Source organism: Calonectris borealis, chromosome 16, assembly GCF_964195595.1.
Source record: "Calonectris borealis chromosome 16, bCalBor7.hap1.2, whole genome shotgun sequence".
Lineage (NCBI taxonomy): Eukaryota > Metazoa > Chordata > Aves > Procellariiformes > Procellariidae > Calonectris > Calonectris borealis.
In genome coordinates this window covers 12,728,852-12,751,156 of record NC_134327.1, presented here as the reverse complement: position 1 = coordinate 12,751,156, position 22,305 = coordinate 12,728,852, and the positions used below count along the sequence as shown (strand labels likewise).

At 43.4% G+C, this 22,305-nt stretch overlaps 2 protein-coding genes across 2 annotated transcripts in view; one reads left to right on the top strand and one right to left on the bottom strand.

Annotated features, from left to right (window-relative positions):
• EIF3B (eukaryotic translation initiation factor 3 subunit B) overlaps positions 1 to 22,305 on the bottom strand; it is a 396,012-nt gene that overhangs the window by 158,280 nt on the left and 215,427 nt on the right. The gene's annotated exons all lie outside the window — the stretch shown is intronic.
• Positions 1 to 22,305, top strand: part of TTYH3 (tweety family member 3) — a 74,580-nt gene that overhangs the window by 18,710 nt on the left and 33,565 nt on the right. The window contains exon 2 of the mRNA XM_075165301.1: positions 22,134 to 22,303. Within this exon, the coding sequence (XP_075021402.1) occupies positions 22,134 to 22,303 (170 nt within the window). The remainder of the gene's footprint in view (positions 1 to 22,133; positions 22,304 to 22,305) is intronic.

The following is a 22,305-nucleotide window of genomic DNA, read 5'->3' as shown; positions in this document are numbered from 1 at the left end:
TTTGGATGTGAAAGAAAATGTACTTCCTCCTTCTACTTCTTTATAATTTTGTCCTCAGTAAGTAGTGTTGCTGCCGCTATCTGAAGGAAGGCTTCAGCATGTTTAAGGTTTTCAAGGTCAAAGGCACGGGGCTGCTGACTGGTGAGACTGTTCATTGGTGGGAGGATGTGATGCTTTCAAAATGCAGAACTGCAGTGGTGAGATGAATAGCCTTTTAGTGGGTGGAGAAATGGGGAGAGTCTCTGTATCAACAGCAAGTGTCCAAAGTAGCTTAAATTTCCCAATGAAATACAAGGTGAAAGATTGCAAAGGGTAAGCTGATCACAAGTGGGGAAACCAATTTCCAGTTAGTGCCTTTATAAAAGGCACAAATTTTGCTTTTAGCTTGTGGGGATCACTCTTTTCCTAGACAACAGTTGCCATTTAGTGCACCTCTGCATCAGTAGCAGTTTGTAAATCATGCACTGAATGGTCCTAAAAGAACAGCGTTGCCGGGTGAAGGCATGTCAGGATGATGGCTTGCCTCTCTTCGGTTATCAGCAGGTGGCTGAGGTGTGACTATAACAGCAGGTGAGCTGTTTGCTGTTATCTCGGTGCTAACACTGTACTCCAGGCCCAGCTTTGGAGCAGTAATCTCAAGTAATGAAGCGTGCTCGGTGGCTGTGTCCAAGTGACACACACACGGTTCAGTTAGCACAGAGGGCTGGGGTGGGCTGGCACATATTGACGAGGCATGGATCTATGAAGCTTTAAGCAGCTAAAGCTTCAGCAGAGCATATGGTGTTTGCGTTTCTGCCTCTAAAACTGATCCAAGTAGTGCTCTGCTGAGAGGTAGGTGCTTTGCAGTGATTTCTTCCCCAGATGTAGCTGCTACGAAAACAAATGTTGAAGGACTTGTTTTTTGACAATGGCCCTCTCTACCAAGGGCGCTTCAGTGTTTGCGAGTTACTGGATTAGCATAACAGGGGTGGCTTGAAGCAGTGCTGGTAAGAGCAGTGTTTCCTGCTAAAATTATGACTGAGCGACTTACAATTCTGCTGTCTTGCACATTTTCCAGGCTTAACAGGAAAGCTTTGGCTGCCTGAAGTGTCACCACTTCCTCTTTTGCATCTGTAAATTGCAGGAGGATTTGATGGTGTCCAAGTCTGCAGCACGCAGGCTGGGGTTAGTGCTAGAAGAGGTCACTCTTTGTTCTGGGAACTGTGAAGCATTACAAAATGTTTCCTCCCTTGAGCTGTGTTTGGAAAGACTATTCTTTCTAATAACCCAGAAAAACAGGGTGTTCTCAAGTCCTGTATGGGTGTTTTCTTGTTTTTTGTTAAAGTTTTTTTTTGCAACATGCAGGTGCTTAGATATGCTCAAAGGATCCAAGAGAAAACTTACTATTGTCACTTTCCTTACAAGTTGGACAGAAGTTTTGAAGTTGTTTAAAAACAACAAAAAAGCCACCTTTTTATTGCAGAAGTCCATGCAAACAAATTGACTTTAGGTTTGCCTGTTTGTACACTGAAAACCCAGGAAACACCATAGCTATATGCAGTCCAAACTTTTCTGCATGGTTTGTACTTGCTATCTGAATGTTTGGAGAATGAGTCCATTTCTCTACACTGGTGGATATTTTTTTTAAACATCCACAAATTGCTTCTGCTAGGCAGGCCGTGACTGATTTTGAAATGCAAACTGGAAATCGCTCTTGCATAACGCACAGGAGAAAGTGATAATGCACTGTGCACAGGTAACCTCTGCGTGTGGCTGAACTGGATGTCTAGATTCTGTAACTGCGTGCTCGGTTTGAACGCACTGGAAGGCGGCTGTGCTGCAAACAGCAAGGGTGGAGTGTGCTGTAGCTGGCAGTTCCTAATCCACCTAGAAGTTTAAGGTAGTACGTACTCAATTATTTGTCAGTGAAATTATAAGTAAAGCAAAAAGTAAATAAAAGTTGGTACAAATCTCCAAAAAAGGTTGTGGTGAACGCTGTGCAAGAGTGCGCAAGCTGCAATGCTAAGCTGTGTTTACAAGGAGGTGTGGTTTATGGGGAGCAAGGTTCTAACTAGCGCTTTCTGGCATTATCTGTAGCTGTGTGCTCAAAGTCTCATTAGTTTTTTCTTCTCTGTAGAAGTCTTTTGCACAAAATTTGGCACTGAGCTGCAGCCTTGGAAAGCCACATTATTTTTTTTTTTAATGGCATCAGAGACTTTTTTGCTCCTGAACCCCTGTGGAATGGCACTGCTGTATCACTGCTGCAGTGCTATGACCTGTGTGCATTGGTGAAACTATATTCTAACATACTGAGCATGATTTAAAATTAGATTTGCGCTGTGAACATGGATGTTTGTCTGTGCTAGGCCTCTTTAGGCAAGACCTCAGTGGAGAAATAGTGCAAAACTGTGGTTTCAACATTGTGCCTTTGTGTAAATGGGACCTAAACCTGAGGGCCTACATGGGGAATCCTGAAATTGATGCGACTCTTCCACCTCTAATAAAGTTTGCAGCTTGAGACCCTTTAATCATACCTGTCTGAAGTGGCAGTTTGTGGCTCCTGAGGTCATGGTCTAGGAGGGCGGCTGGAGCACTTTGCACCCTGGAGCTGCTCAGTGATTAAATCAAGGAACTGACCTGGCTGAAAACAGGTTTCAACACCAGCACAGAGGTATGTCTGATTCAAGTTATAGTGTAACTAGCCCTGGTACGAAAAGAAGCGGTCCTGCTAACTAGTAGAGGCTGGGGTATTTGAATGGCTGCCCAGTGAACCAGGTTGAGCACCAGATCCAGGTGTAAAATGCTGTTTCTTCATGTCAGATGAGTTGTTGTAACGCTGGTCTGGCACAAACCCGGGGCAGGAACAAAGTACCTGTGCTTCAGCGCTAAGAGAGTTGGGTGGAAAAGCGTGGGACGCACAAGGCTTTGTGTTGTATCTCCCCTTTGGAATATTTTGGGGTGTTGAATCAATACACAATCAATCAATTCAGGAGCCAAATAAAAGATTTCTGGCTGACTTCTGTCTTCATGTGACCCCATAGGTTTTTCTAAACCATAGCTTCTTTTAAACCATCATGGAAAAAACACACTTCTGGGTTTGGCTTATAGATTAGCTCTTTCCTGCCCTGTGTGGTTTCTTTCTGGTTTGGGGTTGGAAACAACACTGAAAGCTGATAGAACAAACCACTGTCCCACTAGTGAAAGGGGTCTGTAATAGCATTTTATTTCTGGTTACTTTGTGTCCTGCAGAATTGCAGCTGAGCAGCGAATATTCCCGTTAAATTGCTAGCATCAACCCATCCTTTTCAGAGCTGATTCTTTCTTTGTTTCTCTCTGCCTTGAAGACCACACTCTCCATCACTTTAACAGTCTTGAGCTGTTCTTGTTGCCACATGAGCAGCTGATCAATTTTTCACTTTTACAGCAGTAGATTATATGTGATTTGATGCTTTCATTGGGTGGTGTGTGTGCACCTCCTCCTCACCAAAGTGCATTAAAGCTTTGGACATGACCTGTGAAATCACACACAGCCATATTGTGTTGACATTGGGTGTCTAAGGTGGTGGTGTAATGCCACTTTACAAGTGGACAAGCAGTTACACAAACGACTGTCCTCACTGGACCCGTGGAGTTCAGCTGCGTGTCTGTAACATAGCTACAGTCCCCACCTTCCCTGCGAGTTCCTCTGTTGCAAGTGTATCTGCATTTTGAAGCCCTTTGCAGAGCTGTACCTCTTTAAAAGAGTAATGAGGTTGAAAGCAAGATACAGGGCTGTGTGACTAGTTCGAGCCATCCATTTATCAGGGAAATTGTTTTCTAGTGCTGCATACCGATAGAAAGTGTCAAGCCTGATAAATACGCTCAAGCTTCTTCACTTCTCCATTCTCCCTAGAGCTTAGTTTCTAGAAAGAAATATTGATATGTAAAATATTGGAGATACTCACCAGGGACCAACCTGGAGTGGAGACAGGGCAGGAATATTTTAATTTTGAAGCTGGCTGGATAAACAGTCAAATGAACAAACAGTCTCTTTTGTTTTATAAAGACTTTATTTAACAAAAAAAAGGAAGGGAACTCAGCTTCATACATTGAAGTGTCTGGGAGGGAACATCCTTTTAGATGTTTGGTGTGTTGGAGATAACAGCACTGTTCCTTTAATCAGTAGCCTTTTTTCCAAGTGCTTTTTTAGTGCAGTGCAGAGTCAGTGAGTCTGGGCTTCTGGGCATCTTATTTCTGTGCTCTGGTTGAAATAGCTCTTCCTGCTGGAATCGAAATCGGAAATGACCTGAGCTACACATGCTGAACAAGAGGAAGACGGGGAGTGGCTTGCTGGCTGGAAACTTGTTAGTTCTGTTTATCTGTTCAGTAGCTTAGAAATAATTACTTTTGAAATGTTAGGAATTTGGGTAGTGGGAGCATTTGCTGTCTTGTTATCTATGGAAGTATGATGCCGGGAAAAAGTGGTATTCTCCTTGTAAGATTTTAGTTATAGTAAAATTTGTGACTAATATGGTTATAAAACTTTTTTTTCCCCCAACACCACTTTCATAGAGAGATTTGCCTTGAATCTGCATCAGAACTATTAGTCTGAATAAAGATTTCTACATGCTTGGTGAAGAGGAGATTAGCAGTCAGATGATAGCCACACCTGGGATATGGCTGGACATGCTTTAACCCCAATCACATTGGTTTGCAATGTGACATTGGTCATGTATGGTATTTAAATGTTATGCTGTTATTCCTGGGCTCCATGGCTGAAATTTTAAGTTAACTTTAGAACCGAGAACCTCTTGCATAGTTTTTTCTTACAATATCAGCATACAGGTCAATATTCAAAAGAGTTGCTTTATTTTAAAGATCATAAGGTATGTTGATGCTTTTGAATGCTTTTGTCTGAAGTGCATGAATATAAAAGGGCTTCTTCTCTTTCTTAATTGTTGTGGGAGTAAATTTTTTCCTAATGTCTGTTTGCTAGGGTGTAGCCAAAGGATCTAGATCTTGGCTATGGCTTAAAGTTTGTCTTTTCAGTTGGGGGAGAGAAGAAAAGAAAAAGGGTGTCTCTGAAGGACAGACTGAAGTGACCAACATGTCTTAAATGTGAATGATGAGGTCTTCCTAAACGTAAATGCTTTGCTCTGGCAATCTATAGGTGCTTTTATATTTGCTTTAGAATGGTCACTATCTTCAGACTAGCAGTAGTTCTCATGGATGGTCATGTTTTCCAGAGGGACAAACTGAAGTTGAGGAACGATTATAGTAATGGAGTTCTGCAAATAGCAGGTCTTTCGTATACCTAGGAGAGCCATTTCTGTGCCTGGAGAAATCACGAAGGATATGACCAAAAAGGAGAGAAGACTAAACCTAGCTTCTCTTGAGATCACATGCTCCGCTAGAGTGAGTATTAAAAATAGTTTGGGGAGCTAAGATGGTCTTTGGTGCCTACAGCAATGAAATACATGAAATAAGCCTGCTTGTGTCCTGGGACATCAGAGGCTTATTTTGAGCTGACCTCCCGTTAAAGGACTCGAAAAGACAGCCTTCGCAATTCAGCTTGTCCAACTTGATTAGATTTTATCTGGAGCTTGATTGAATTTGTGGACAAGATTATGAAAAGCAACATGACTGTCAATGAATTGAACAGTCTTTGAGGGGAAGTTCGCTAGTATCCCAGAGCGTAGTGCTTTTAAATTCAGTTATGAATATTAGAATTCTTTGATTTAGTTACAGGTTTTTAATAGGACATTCTTTCTGCTGTGCTATCAATGATACTAGTTTAACACATGGCTTGCGTCGTGCTTGTTACCCTGAACTTGGTGTCACTTGCATCTTAAGTATCCTGAAGATAGAGGGTTTTCTTCCCATCTTAGCTGTTACCAAAGTGGTCTTAGCCCTGGGATCATAGCTTTTTAGGGAAAAGCTTTGATCCTCAAGCGCAGCAGCAAAAATAGCCTTGCTCATTAGAGTGGAGTTGTCTGCTGTGCTTTGTTGCTCTAGCAGGTCAGATCGGATAGATGATGACCTCTGCATAGCTTACTTAAACAATACATCTTATTATTTGTGTAGTGGATATCAAAGTCAGACTCTCATTTGAGGACATAGGGATAGCCTTTTTGTAGGATGAGAGGAAAAGGGAGGCAAACCATCATATCTTCCCCCTGCAGATGGGGTAAATAAGTTGTAGAAGCAGCTACGCAGCCTACTCTTTCCTTCTTTTGCTGGCTCTCTTTTAGTAAAAGCATGGCATTGTCTACAGCTCAGAGACCGCACCAGTGGCATGTTGAGTGATTGCTTGCGCCCAGTGAGAGCCAGCCATCGCAGCGCTGAATTGTCACAACCTTTTCATGTTGGTGTTCTTGTTTTTCTTCTGTTGCTAAATGTTCAGTGGCGATGCTGGAGAAGAGAAAGAAAAAAAATCTCTGACACATTCATATATAGTGGCAGCTGCTAATGGGGAAAGTAGTACTTTGTCAATACTGGGGAGATCTCACTTGTTAAAACTATGCTTTTTACCTCTTTTTTTTTTGTTGAAGTAAAAGCAAGTTGATGCAGAAATAACTGTAATTTATAAGCTTGAGAACTGTGCTCATATAAATGATTATGAACCTTTTTGGCTATTGCTGAATAATGAAGAAACAATCTTTAGCTGTCTGCTTGTCAAATGTCTCCACAACTAGTCTTGCTCAAGGGAACTAACAAAAGATGTGACAGATTTTCAAATGAATTTGTACTCTTAATCCCTAAAAACTTTAAAAATGTTTTTGTACTGGGTACACTGGCAGGATCTACTACTTCTCTCTGACAAGAAAGTGTATGGGGAAGGTGCTGTATTTCTGGAAGATTTTTCTCCATTTGAGACGACCATAGCAGAAGTGGGTGTGTGTATGTGTGCGTGCGGGGAATCTGGGTTTTGTCTTTAAGATATTAAATCTGCTCTTTGCTCTATCCGCAACGGAGCTGGCAGCACAGATTGCTTCAGGGCTTCCCATTTCAGTGCAGAGTTTGGTCGTCAGGAGCCAAGCTTATCTATTTGACTTCATGCTAGTGCTTCTCATCTGCTTCAGTGCAGCTTGATCAGCTGAGGGGCAGGCAATTTAGGGGAGGCAGTGACATAAAACACAGTTGTTTCTGCAGTGGTCTGACTTTTGGTTTATAAATAGTGGGAAGCAGGTAGCTTTTATAGGCTGCATAAACAATTACTATAATTAGTTGTGTGATGGCAAAAGGGAGAGATGCTAATGCTTCTCCACCCTCTAACACACTCTTCTTTGTCAGTGAAGAGGTGAAGGTGACAGTGTTGTATGTGATGGACTCCTGAGGTTTGTAGCAACTGGACCATTGAAAAAAGCTAGAGGAGTTGTATGTGCATATGTTCTAAAATATCTTCTCCTTGTCCTAAAATTCTGTCGTCTTCCCCTGCCGCACGTTTGTAGCTTATCTGGGATCTTGTTTGGGCCTCAGTAGTAGCCAGCATTAACTTGTCACACTCTTTGTACGTTCACTATGCTGCCCTAAGACCTTGCCATGGTCTTTGGTTTTGTTTTCAGTGGCCAACTTGGGAATGTAACAATAGAGAACTTTGATTTGCTTTCTTTGAAAAATGATAGAAATTGGGCTGTTTGTTTTGCTGTTCAGTTCTCAGCCTTCTTCCTTCTGTTCTGCTTTTCCAAGCTGAGAGTCAGCACTGTGCGACCAGGCGCTGTCTGCGAAGAAGCACCTGATCAATAATGACTGCTCAGAAGACGAGCTTCTCCTGCGCATATGGGAAGTGGGGCAGAGGAGTTCAGAGTGTCCTTTCCTTGGCTCCGAGTACTGCTGGGAGATAATGATTTTGGGTCTGGGCAGAAAGAATTCCAGACCTTTCTTGTGCTAGAACCTGCAAACCATTGCATTTGAGTTCTTTGTCCCATTGCAACCTTTTTTTGTGTGTGTTTTAGAGATTAATTTTTGCTCACATCTAATGTTGTTTTGGTTTAGGTGATTGTGCTAGAGGAAAGCTGTAACAAGTTCTCCTGCTGTGAGCTGTCGTGCTCAGGCACTAGAACTAGTTTTCCTTCTCCACATCCATAGCACACCTCATGATCTGTTTTGTGGCTGTGGCGGTGGTAAGCCCAACAGCTGGATCAGTTGCTTTTCCACATTATGCCAGTTTCTGTACTCTCTCCTGCTTGTCCTTCTGCGAGAAGCTCTGATCTCCTTTTGTAAATGTCGGTGTGGTCTAGGACCCTGGGATTGGAGCCCCTTTCGTGGGGAAGCCGGGTAGCTTTCTCTGTTGTGACCATTTCCTCCCTCACTTTCCTAAATTAATGGAGTGAAACACCTACAAGAGCAGCACTCGTGCTGTGCAGTGCTGCCTTTGAGTATTAATACCTTTTGGGTGTCAGCACTTCTCTGACCTGTGTCAGACACAAGCACAACTGCACATCTTGCCCCTTCCCCTTCACCCCATCTTTATTTCTGCAGTACCGTCTTCCCGTGTGCCAAGGAAAACCTGAGCCGTGAACTGAGGTGGAACATGGGATTGTCCTATCCCGCTTTTGTTGAAATAACCTGGTGTGGCTGCTCTGCATCGACCCTGTCATTCGTTTCACCGAGGTCCTGCCTGCTTTGGCTGTCTCTCCCTGATTGACCTCTAGTGGGGGAAGAGCGATCAATATTGCGATTAGCTGGAGAGCTGGAGCAGTATCAGTGCGTGTCAGGCTGGGCTGGGGGATGCGGAGGAGGGGTTGAGCAGGGAGCTCTCATGCGTGCTGGCAGCCTCCCGCCTCCCGGGCTCGTTGCTGTGCAGCTCTGGAAGGCGGCAGCCAATGGGAAGCACGAGCATCCACGCTGTTGGGCTCACCGAATAACTCCCGAGGTACCTTGTTTTCAGTCTGAAGCGTGTACCTTCTCTATTGCTGCTTTTTTTTTTTACCTTTCCTCCCCCCTTGGCTGTCTCGTTTTGTTGTTTTGAGGAATAACATCTATGCTGTTGGGTCTCTCACTCCGTCTCGAATGGTACTTGCTGCATTTCTCATGCCCACAGAGCGACTGTCTGTGCTGTTCAGCGTTGGGGGAGATCTGTCGCCTTTTGGTGCTTCGTGGCCGTATCAGGTGGGGTAGGTCATGCAGCTGGAGGCAAACCTGAGCTCTGAAGGCTTGTGCTTTGCCTAGCCCTCTAAGCAAGCTGAAAATAGCCCTAAAATGGGGTCATCGGCCATTTCGTGTGCATGGGCTCTCCTCCAGTTATGTGTGCCAGCATAAATGCTGTAGAACTGCATAATGATTTGGGGCCCGCAGTGCAGGAGAGATGTTGACTAACTGGAGTGTGCCTAGGGGAAAGCCTCTGAGATGGTTAGAGCCTGACCTGTGAAGAGAGGCTGGGAGGCTTGGGACCCTTCAGCCTGCAGAGGAGAAGGCAAAAGGACAGATCCATGAGCAGCCTTTGCATACCTGAAGGAGGGACTTGGAGAAGATGGCACCAGGCTCTTCTCAGAGGTGCCCACCTGAGAGGCACAAGTGACAACAACCACAAGTTGCAATGGGAAATGGTTCTTTGGTGCACTCATTCATGAACATTTTTCTTTGTAGTGCTGGAGCAGGGGCTGAGGGAAGCTTGGGAAGCTGTAGCCTTAGAAACACTTGCAACTTGCCTGGGCAACCTCTTAGCAACCTCATCTATTAAATTAGCCCTACTTTTAGCAGCAGGTTGGACTACAGTGACCTCCAGAGGTCTTTTCCAGCCTATTGTTATTTTATGGGATCTGTGAAATTGAGGTTTGTCTCTGAAATCTCATTGCAGTAACATGTTGACTTAGTGGAGTGAATGCTATAAAACTGGAACTTTAAATGTGCACATTTAACATTTATGGGAATGAATCTTTCAGGACTATGTGGTGCCTATTTTCAAGTTACTGGGAAAGGAGACCAGGTGACTGAATGCTGCTTTTCCTCTTCTCCATGGGATGCTGAGTTAAGGCTGAACGATGCTCTGTTTTCCCAGTTACCCCCACCCCAATTAGTGTGATCTTTATTTAAAAAGTATGCCTTACGTTCACATATTCTCCATATAGTCCTTTCAAAATATACTGACGGCATGTTAAGAGTAACATGTAAGGAAACAGTTATTTTATCTTTAGGTAATAAAGTCCAGTGGTGTGCAAGTGGGTTACAATCTAACTGTAATGAAAAGCTAATCACCAGCCTTCTCCACCCTCCGGGATCCCAGGAGGTTACTGGTGCAGCACACTGCCCCAGTTTCTCTTCCTCATGTGTGTGATAATTGAATTTTTTTGTTTTGTTTGGTGTTTTAAGCATGACTCTTGATAAGCTAGTTTGATGGTTGGCTGCTATGTGTAGGGCCAGCATTTGACAGATGACTTTAGAGGGGGAAAGCAACTTAAGTAGCTTAACAGGATTTAGCTCCGTCTACACTGTCCTGCCAGAGCGCGTTATAAACCACTTTAGTGGGATTCCTTCTTTAAATATAGCCGTGACATCAGTGTAGGCAGAACCTCTAAGAGAGCTCTGGGAACATTCCTGTAAAATCAATCTCAAGATGTTCAGAAGAATTGATGAATCAATGAATGCCTGTGCAGGAGCTTGAGGAATCCTACCAGCACTGATCTCGCGAGCAGGATAGAAGGATCTCTGAAGGAGGGCTGTGTGTGTATTGGTTTACCTATAAAGTGCATTGATTTCTAGTGGAAATGATGCATCTGTCTTGGGAAAGCAGAGCAGCTAAAAAAAATCCTGTTAGGACACAGTGGGGCAAGCACCTGCTTCTTTTAAGTGACATAACTGCTATTAAAGCAAAATAGCCCCATGTCCTATTTATTTCCAAAACTTGGTGGTAAAGGAAGCTAAAAGTATATTTGTCCCTAAATAGCTGATATAAACCCAGTACTTTAAATTTTTTTAGGCCAGTGGTCCATGACAACTTTCAGCTTTGCAGGCAGACAAGCCCTAAGAGTTGAATAGCTTTGCTTAGCTGAAAGGAGACAGTTTCCCCTTTTCCCCTGACCCCGTGGGGAGATGGAGAAGCTCTGAGAAGAGATGCTCAGACCCAAAGCTGCAAAGTGGGATGCCCGCTGTAAATACACGTTGTGGCACCATATTTGACTTATAACTGCAAGAGGTTTTTTAATCTAAATGCACATCTACTGTTAGCTGTTTCTCTAGTCTCATGAGTGGTATTCAGGAGGTGAATTTAAAAAGCGTGTGCTCCCGTTTTTATCAGCATGACGACTGGGCAGCAGACGTGGAGGGGTAAGGCTGTGACCGCTGCCAGAATGCTGCTCTTGAGGGGGCAGCATCTGACTTTACCCTGGTTGCTGAGAGGGCCATCTGCAGCTCTGCGCTGCTTAATGGGGAGACTGTAAAGAAAGCATCCCTATTCAAATTGTATTTCCCTTCAATATAACTGCCGGAGGCCCTAATCCCTTCTCGCATTTGGCGAGGAGCCTGCATGAGGCCTTTCTTAGCTCCGTAGCTTCCCTTGCGCAGGCTGCAGTGCTGAGCGGAGAAGCGGTTAATGACGCTCCCAATCTTGTCAGTGGTGCAGAAACACAGGCTCCAGCTGTGACTGTGGTGGGTCTTGGCTAGCTTGGGTAGTTTTTTGATCTGCTTCCTCTGTTAGTCTCTCTATGGTATTTTTTTTCCCGGGTTTGAAGGTTCTCAATAGTGAATATTGGTTGTCTTTGTCCCTGAGGGTTGTTTTTTTTGAGAGCTTTTTTTTTCTTCTTTAAAGAAAGAAAAGGGGGGGGGGCGGGGGGAACCAACTCAGAAAACCCCAAAATAAAACCAAGGAAGACTCAATGTGGAAATGTTTCCTGCACATGAGTGAGCCTCTTTTGGGGGAGGGAAACGTACAGCTTTAAGTTGAAGGAAAAGATTTCCTCCTTTTTTTTTTTTCCTGTTTGTTTTTTTTTTTTAACCCCGACTGTAGTCTTCAAAGAGGAAGTTTGGAGTGAATTTATGGTGAGAAGCGTGGCACTTGTTTGTCTCTGACAGTTAAATAGCACGTTTGCATTTTTTGTGCAAGGAGGTCAGTTCAGGTCCACAGTCAATAGATGGGTCAGAGGTCTATGTTCCTCCTTCCCCAACTTACAGAAGATATCCCTATGGGATATCACCCCTTTCCAGTTCTTCGTGGCCTCTCCACATGACTGACGTACTACATGAAAGCTGCCTTCAAATACAAATTATTTTAAGGAAGATGTCTTATGGGCTGCTAGCCGTAGCACAATGGGCTGTGACTTTTTAAAGAGACAGGGCAGTTTGCCTTTGATTTTGCTCTTGATCCCCTCCCAGAGGTCAACCATCAGGGCAGCTAGACCAGCGTAATTTGCTAATGTAATCGAGAGTGCTATTTCTCTCACCCTGTAGTAGGCTTAATGTGTATTCACTAAGTTTGTGCTGTGTAAACAGCCATTTGGCCTGCTTCAGTTGTGTAGGCAAATGCCAGTGAAGCTGAATGTGGTAAATATCAATGGAAATGCAGTGCTCTGTTTTTATTTCTGTTTTTTTTTTTTTCTTGTTGTTCCAAACTTCTCACTTTTGATTCTGAAGATTGACTTCAGGTTGCAAACTGAGCACAAACTGGACATGGATCTCCATCTCCATGATCTGTATACTCCAGACACCTGAGCAGCACCAATCTAGCCCATTTCCATCACTGACGTATAAATGCAGAAGCCCAATTATAGCAACTTACCTTCCTGTTCATTGAGTGCTAATAGAAACAGTTTATGAAGCCATCTGCAGTGGATTTGTTGTCTTGGCCAGAAAGTATCTCTCTTCCTCTTAATTAATTTTTTTTTTTTTAAACTCAGGTGCCTCCAAATGCCAAAGTGTATGCTAGAGCTTCTTAAACATTTTCCTAATAGCTGCCATTTAGAAAAAGACCTCTTCATGGTGCTAATGATATGAAACAAGTGGTATAAATGTTAGCAGGCACCTTAAGTTGCTTTTCAAGTCTAACATTAGTAACAATTTGATGTTGGAGTTTCCATTCCAATTTGGACTCTCTCTAAAATTATTCTGCATCACTTTTGTGGTTCAATGCTGTGAATGTTATGGTTGAGTTTATAGTGTACAGCAGTAGATGCATGGCACAAAAACCCCCAAGACATAATGGGATTAAAATGGTGCCTGCAGAGATGTTGCCATTGAGAATTTTTTGGGCAAGACATCGTTCTGCAAATGATTCGAGAACACAACCCCATTGACCCAGCGATGATCACGTTTTCTACATTTGTCTTAAATTTTTTCATCTCTCTTGTGTTTCTTCATACTTTCTGTGTTCCTGTGGTACAGTCAGGACACTTGCGTAATCCTTCTGACTGCAAGGAATACCAATTCCTTGTCTCCAGGTATAGCTGATTCTTAAAAAAAAAAAAAGGTGTTTAATGTTCTTTGCAGATCAGTTATGGGTCTTGCCATAAATCATTGCTCAACCCTGAATAATCTCCTTAAAAATGAGCTTGGTAGGTCTGAGTAGACATTGGACTATGTTATTTGCACACAGTGCTTGGGAACCAAGGTAAAGTTGCTGCTTCTGTTAGTCCTGTCGTTGCACTTCTCCCCAGAGTGAATGAGCTTCCCTACCTGTTTGGGCCCGATCAGCGAGCCTTACCAAATCCTGGTTACACTCCCACCAAAATTACTTGGCAGTGGAAGGTTGCAGCGATGTTGTGAAGGGAATGAGGCGCCGTGCACGCTCCCGTAGTGGAAACCTGAGAAAAGCCTGCCCTGGCTTTCCAGAATCATTTCAGTCCAAGTGTGGTAGTTAAAAATATCTTCTCTTAAAATGAGCTTCTTTCATGTGGAAATTTTGGAGGCAAATTTGGAAACTCAGTGTGGGTTTTTTATCATGGGAAGTGGCCGTACTCGAACTGTTTTCCTCTCAGCTGCTTTGATATGTCTGCAAGTCACGAGCTGCATAGAGAAGATGCCAGAAAAATATAGTGAGAGGAAGAATGCTTGTGCTGGATGTCTGTGCTTGCGTCCTATGTAACGGAATGCATACGCTGCTAAGAAATTCAAATCTTCTTTGCCCAGCAAAACTTCTTAACTAACACAAGTGATGTGATATCACTGAAGACAAACCAGCAAGTTCATAAGTTTCAAATAATGCAAAATAATGGCAGAAGCGAGCAGAACTGCATTATCTACAGCAGTCATGCTTATGGAAACACTGCCATCCCTGATGATGGGACGGGCTAACCCTGTTGATGGGTTGATGTTCCTTTGGGGAAAGTTTCCACAACTGGGACAAGTTTTTGTTTTCTGTTCCACTTAGGGGTGGCTCCGCGTGTTTCCGCTCTTCTTCCCCTCCCTCCCCAATACCTTGTTTATCCTCTTCCAAATAGAAATGGCGTGTGAGAGCCTCTCTCGAAGCAGACTGATGGCTGCCTGCTAAGGGGGTACTGCATGGTGTATGCAGCTTGCAGTGACCTCCCTGCCAGGCTCTGGACATCAGAGCTGAGGGTTGAGCTCGGTGTCTTCAAACTCTGTGGTGTCTGATCTCTTCCAATTTGCATGGCTGGTTTAAAAGGAGGTGATTAAGAAGGTCAAGAAGCTGCTGTGGGCCTAAACACGGCATTTATTCTTAACCAGTGCCATGTCATTACGTATCTAGTCCTGGAAAGGAGAGGGTTTAGGTCCTACAGAAGAACAGAAGACTTGTAGACGATGCACGTAATCATCTCTACTGAAAGAACCTATCTTTGTGGAGAACTCTTGAAATTCACAGGAGCAGTATGAATACTTGGGTTTCAAACCATATCTAATAAGAAACAGCAACAGTTAAAGAGCAGCTAGCCGGCAGTAAAACACAGACTCCTTACAGCTGGAGTCTTGAAAGAAAATCCTTGAGGTTGGCGTCCGCTCCAGAGCATGCACAGTCAGCATAGATAGACAAAAAAAATGCAGTGTCCCAGCGCTTTGCTTGATAGTGTGTAAGGATAATACATAGGAGAGATTTTTTTCCCTTCTAAATGAAGTATATTGTCTCTGAGAGCCTACGTTGTAGGAGGGGGAAGGGAAAAAGGATGGAAATTGGATTAAGTCACTGGGCTTCAGGCCTAAGCATTTCCTGCCTTTTTTTTTACCTTTTTTTTTTTTAATACACCAGTACTACCTCACCATGTGAACATGCTGGGCTGTGCAAGTGTGCCCTGGTCCCTGCCTGCATGCAACAGGCAGCTTGGCAGTGCCACGTCTTGCCTTCAACTTCAGGGAGTTCCAGGCCAGCAGGAGCATAGCTGAGTTCCCGCTACAGAGCTGGGGATGGGGAATTGTCTTGGCATGGGAATTTATACAGCACTTGGGCTTGAGCCAGGTAACGCAGGCAGTGCTTGCTTATCCCTGAGTTGTAGGAGCATTAAATTCGTACTTCCTTTATAGCACGGGGTTTCTTTCCATTATCCAGTTTGCTGGAAAATTACCTTGCAAGGAGATTGTGTTTTAAGACTTTAATGGATGCTACAGCTTTCTAACCAAGGAAATAAAGCTGCTTCTAAAAGATCTTGAGTAGAGCAGCCGCTGTCGGGTGGGAATGTGTGAGCTAATGTGTTGTGGGAAAGGAATGTCTGGTGAAATTGTGCAGATCTGCCATGGGTGAGCTGGGCAAGCTGAGCGTGCACACGAGCGGTGCAGGAGACCCACCGAATTCTTCCAGCTATCCTTTTGGTGCCCTTTGCCTCAATATTCCAAATATTTATCTGATTCTTGCCTTTAAACGAAGTTAACTAAATGGTTTTAATTTTGTCCAACTGGGAATACTAGGAAGGAGTAAACTTCTAAAGCCGAAGGCCTGTTCTCAAGAGGATTCCTTACACATTTTGCTGGTCTTGATTTGGGGCAAAGACCTGCATGAACACTGATGCATCCGTGGTGGTTTTTTTTTTTTAGAGCCTTGCAAGGGAATTTGCAGAATCCCCAGAAAGGAAATCCGCCTTTTCAGCGAGAATGCTCATTTGACAAGCTGCCAGTTCTGAGCTAAGCCTCATTTAATAAAGATTTAGTCTGTGGGGACCTGTCAGTGGAAACTGAATTTGGTGAGAGTGTCTCATTCTTTTCATCGCTGTAGTGCATAGAGGCTTTCAGCCAGCATTATGGAGAAACTAGGGATAAGAACATCCAATTTAGAGGACCCCCTTACCTCTGGGAACATTTCCTTGCTGTGTAAGATGGAGATTGCTGAGTTGGTAACAGCTAAGGGAATAAATGGATTGTTATTTGACTTCAACCCAATAGGACTCCAGTGTTCACTGCTGATTAGCGCGACTTAGATCTGCATTCGTGGGCAGAAAAAAAAATCCAACCCAATTGTTAAGCAAATCCTTTCTACTCAGTGCTTTCCATCTCTCTTTGGTTTGTGATATGAGATGCTCTGATGAATTCTAGCACCTGCTCCCCATGTAACCTGTGGAAGTTGAGGTGTGCAGATGTACCTGGGCTATATGTTGTTTAACCACAGCTCTCAAAACTCTGGCAACGATTGTATTGCGTGTTGGTTACAGTTCTAAACCAAGAATCAGCAAGGCTGTGTCTTTTCGGCCTCTGCATTAGTGGCTTCTGTGAATTGGACCAAATATAAAGGCAGCGTTGAAAGTCTTTAATTATGAAATAAGGGGTCAGAAGGTTAGTATGGAGGAAATGATGATGAATCTTTAATCAACCTAGCCTTGTTCTCAGTCATTGCCTGCACAAGGGCACTTGAGAAATTAATCTGAATTAACTGGAGGAATAAATTCAAAGCAGATTAGTTAAACCACTTTAAATGCACTAAAGTGAATTAAACTACTGAATTAAGGCCATTCTAGTTAAACTACATTAAAACCCTGTGTGAACACTCATTTGTAATTAAAGTGGCTTTAGTTCGCAGCTCTAATACCAATTAACTGTGGAATGCCCTTGCCTGTGTAGACAGCTTCTCAGTGTTGAGGAAGATAGCCTGTTTATTTAACCAACTTGGTTAAATAGATTTGAGCTATCTAGTCATGCTAGGAGATGTTTCAGCTGTAGATCTGTTTTATTCTCATGTGTCTGCTGTATTGTCTTAAGGTGATTTAAAAAAAAAAAAAAAAGCATGACATAATCCTTGGCACTCTTTCTTTTCCAGAAAGGAAAGCCAATAGCCAAAAACAGCTAAAGGCAAAGTGTTGGCCTATATTGCTTGCTCCAGTGTGGACTTGTCCTAAATATATATATATAATCTACTGCACTCTCTTAGCAGCGTGCTTTCTCTGGGAGATGTCTGTATAAGGAGATGAGACGGTAGAACCTGTCCTCTGTTCCGTGGTGCTCTTCCATGCTGAGGGATCCCTCACGAAGGAGAATACATCTCAGTACCGTGGGAAAAGCCTCTTCCACAGCACGTTTCCTGCCCAGCCTTGCTCCTCTACTGTGTTGAGTACAGTAATTGGCCTGGGAAGGCCTGTCCCCCGGGCAGAGGAGATATGGATGGTTTAGTGCCGAGATCAGCAGTGGTTTCCACATCCTCCCCCTACATTACATTTGCCAATACACGGTTGGCTGCGTTCCCTACCAAAGCCTGCATCCTTCTGTAGAGGCTGTGGGATGAACGACATCCTGAGACACTTAAGTATCTCAACAAACACCACGTACAGCATTTTTCAGAAATGAAAATCGAGTCTCTGAACACACAGCACGCTCAGAGCAAGTTGATGAGGGGGTCAGAGTGTGTTCCTTTTGTTGCCAGCGTTACAAAAAAAATCAGTTTGATAGGACATAGTTACTTATCATCTACGAGTCCGTAAGCTTCTTAGAGACGTCCTGAAGTCTGCAAAAAAAAAACGTGTAGGAAGTAGTGTAAGCATGACACTATCCCACAGCAGTTTCTTTTCTTGCTAAGACGACTTCCGTCCTTCACGGAATAAATAGAGATGAGTGCTCCTTTGGCAGCAGCCCAGTTTGCTTCATTTGTTCTTCTGGGTGAACGTTTTTCTCTTCCCACACTCCTTTAACCTCTTCTTTCTGTTTTATTATCACAATCTCAAGTCACTGCATGGAAATCCAGAAGGAACATTAGTTGCAGATTCAGTGGAAAGCTTTCTTTTGGCAAAAGCTAACTTTAAGGTAAAACTATAAACAGTTCTCAGTCTGGCAATGATTAAGACAGCTGTGTTGTTGAGATGCACAAAAGCTGTAGCTATTTTGTCCTGTGGGTTGAAATTATGAAGTTTTAAGATTAAATAATTTTAAAATTATTGATGGAAGATTAAAAACAAAACTGCATGCTTTTGAGGAACCACCTGAAGGCTTCAGCTTTGCTCTCAAGTTTCTTAATGAGGTTTTAGTGGACTTTCTAACTAGTAGTGAAATAGCAGTGCTATCCAGAAATAGCTAGTATCTATTCCATGTCAAGAGCTGCTCCCTACACCATGCTGCTGTTAGTTAAGGTCTAAAGAATGTGGTAATTGGAAGTTGGACAGGTTGAGATTGCTAAAACTTGTCCTTAATAAACACATGGATTATTTTGAAGCCATGTGTATTCAGAATTAACTTTCTAAACCTGTTCTGCTGCCAGGACTTCTTGTGCCAATTTACCTTCATGGCAGAGGGGAGGTGGTGGTGTGAGGAGGTGTCCCTAAGCCAACGCTCCTCTGTACAGTCGAGTGATGAACAAACAGCACTTAAGGCAGTGCTAAACCTTGACACTTAGGTGAATGCAACCCAACGCTTACCTCCTGTGTTACAATGCTTCGTAGCTTTATTTAGGCTTTCCCTTCTAAGGAAATATACTGAAATGTATCTTGTATATCCTTTTCTCGTGTTATGTAGATCACTTCTCTTTGTGACTGCGTATGTAGGATGGGATGGAGTATACATGGCCTTAAGTGCAGTTTCAGCAGCCTAAATTAGCCTTTGAGGACCACAGTAATCAGAAATACGTTCAAGTAACTAATGCTGTGGATCACAGTTTGGAACTTGCGGTCTGAGAGCTGAAACCAGCTGTCTTGTACGGAAATTTTTCATCCAGTAGACAAGTATATTGGTTGAATCGATCCACGGTAACATGAGACATGGTCTCGGAGACCAAGGATTGTATTAACTGAAGCCTATCTACATGTATGTCCTTGGGTATAATATCAGCACCTATGGGTACCCTTATACCATGTGGAAGAGCTAACCAGTCCCCAGTATTTTTGCAGGAGATGTTTTTGCCATGCCCTGTGTTTCTTATTGTGATGGTGCTCCTCTCTGTGCATGGGGACCTAGATACTTTCTGCCCCTTTTCTGGCTTCTTAGTCCCATTGAGAGAGCAAGTACATGAATCCTGGCAACTGTGCTGGAGTTGAGAAAGGCTATTAACACTGCAGCAGGCTGTCGAGCACCTCCCTGCACAAGACCAAGTGTATTCAGGTTTCATGGTGCCTTTCCAAGCTAGCAATGATGCTCGTGGTTACTTCCCTGTGTACTGCTATTAACTTTTATTTTGAAAGTGCTTCCTAACACTGTAGCTTCGTCTCCTGCCAGTCTGGCTGATACCGCTTGGATTTACACTCATTTTCAGGGACTGCTCTGTCTCCACTTCTGCCATTAGTGTCAGCACAGTGGTAAAATGTTGCTCCTCCAAGTTGTCTCCATTTTCCTGGAAGGGCAGTTCATGCATCATTTGCTATAAAGGTTCTGATAGCTCAGCAAATGTTCGAAGACGAATTGATGCTCTTTTGTGGCAAAAGGCCCAGTGCATAATTTTACATTTACTTGGGATAACGTGGCCTTGGATAACAGTCCCAGATTTACTGTTGCAGGATAGAGTGTCTGAGGGTTTATCCAGCCTCAACCCACCCTTTTTTAAATACTGTCATTTAATCCTGAGAAGCAGGCACAGGCATATCTTTGGTTGCGACCAGGCTTTCACTGCCAGCCAGTCTCTGGGTCCTAAACTGACTCATCAGTCAGAAAGATTAATAACTGCTCTGCTGGATGATTTCACTTGTTGTCATGGCACATATCCATTAATGGAAAACAAATATTCTCTGGAAGATGAAACACAGATCATGGTGTAGTGGCCAGCCAAGCCCTTTTGGCCAGATGCATAAATTAAAGCATATATTAAGTGTCGAGAACTTCAGGTTGCGTGGTGCATGGCAGTCTTTAATTTTTTTTTTTCTCTTTTTAGTATTTCCTTTTTTTCCTTTTAATGGGGGCTGTTCCCCTATATCTGGAGCTGCAGTCTGAATTTTTTGCTGATAAAGAGTCGCTGGGAGGGCGTTTTCAGCTGGGTTCGTCTTTCCAGTGGTAATGCCTTTTAGCATGTGCAGGAAGGTTGAGGGTGTGAAGAAAGAAGTGCAGGCAAGCAGTGCAGGAAAGCTTTGCATTACAGCAGCCTGACGTGTTTAAAAAATAAAGAATATCCCCGAGGAGCTTTGGTACGCTGAATGTGTTAGTTAAATCAGTATTGAGTGCTTGTACATGGCAAGCCTTCAGAAGTGGGAGAACGTGGGGCTCCGAATGCAGCTTCCCTCTCGAAGGCCCCTTTCTGCTCAGGAACTCAAACAGCGTGCACACCATCTGGCATAATCATGGGAAAGGGGGATAGGGCTTTTTCCCTTCCACCCCCACTCTTCTTTAAAGATCCCAAGTTTGCTTTTTGCAGCGGGACCGCGTTTCTGCTGTTTAGTTTGGGAAAGCAGCACCTGTAAGGTCCCCCCATCCCAGTGCGCTTGATGGGCTTTGGGTGGGTTTCTTAAGGCTGGGAAAGCAAACAGCACATGGCTACGTGGAGCATCTGTGATGCAGCAGTTAGGTTTAACTAGCGTGAATCTCGTTATGTGTGGCTGATGGGCCCTACAGTCTGTACACGCTGACGTTTGCTTGGCTGGAAAGTACGTTATGTGGCTCGTATAGTTTGCCAGGATAATAACTCAGCAGGGAGTACCTATGGAGCAGACCGGGGGAAAGAAGGGGAAGAAAATCCTACGAAGAGCGAGTTATTACCAGACCCTGTTAGAAACGGTCACCAGTTTTGTTGAGAATCTTACTTTAATCACCGCATTCTTTGTTTTATTTCTTTGACCAGGAGGAAGTTATTGTTTCAATCAGGAGGAAGCGTATAAATGTCCTTTAAGGAATTTCTGCATGGAGAGGAAAAGAGATACTGATTTAAAAAACCCAAACCTTTGTTTTAGGTTTGCTGATGCAGATGCATGTCTGCCTTCCCGATATTGGGGCAGCAGTAGGTGACTTAGGCCCTTTCCAGATATTTAAGTAATTTCTGGTAAGTTGGCATTTGTCACCACTACCAAGGGTTTATCCGAAATAGCTTACGGATAAAATAACATCCTTTTACTTGATTCATTCATGTGGGAAAGTGTGGCTGGACTTGGTGTTAGAATGGGTTTTAATTTTTTTTATTATTATTATTTTATTTAACAAAATTGTTTTGCATTTTTGGGTTTCACCCAGGATTTTCCAAATAAAAAGAAAATGGAATGGAGTTAAATGAAATTGGAATGGAATTAAACACTTATTGCTTCCCTTTCCTCCCAGGAACATCTGACTAGAAACAGGTATAACACAGCTTGTGATGGCTTCAAGCCAGTGTGTCTGTAGCATCCACATTTGTTGTACCTATATATGTGGATGGTATATGGAGGGGTTTAGCATTTATTCTAGGTCTACCTTCAACAGAAGCATTGCATGGGAATTCATTTTTTTTAAAATCAATCTCACCCATGTGTAATAAATTCCACCCCCTTTCAAACCCACTCATGCACTTGGATTTCTAATGAATAAGCCTGCATATTTATTCATGAAGATTAAAGCACTGTACAGATAGAGGCAGCTGGCTGAACTATTTTTTTTTTTCTTTAAATCTGCTGACCTCTGATCAGGAGTAAAGAGGAAACCCTCTGATTCACTTAGGCTCTTTGCAGACTGGGACAGACAAAATGGCTCAGCTATTTACTGCTTAGTTACAGAATATGGTTTCATCGAGTGGGATGCAGAGAGGGGAGAAAGTGGGGCTAAAAAATATCCTGTTTATATTTAAAGAAATATACGAAAACCACAAAACAACTTGTTTTCAAGGTGTGCCTTCAGTGCTGTCTTATTGCTGAGCCCTCAAACATCTGGGCCCTGATTCACATCACAGCTATGGCTGTGCCGAGGTCAGATATGACGCCCGTCTCTGGTTTTTGCAGGCTCTGTTGCTGTTGGGTGGCATCGCTCTTTCCTGCCTCGCTCTGGACCTGCTCTTTCTCTTGTTCTACTCGTTTTGGCTGTGTTGCCGCCATCGGAAGAGCGAAGAAAATCTAAATGCTGATTGCTGCTGTACGGCATGGTGTGTCATCATCGCAACCCTGGTGTGCAGGT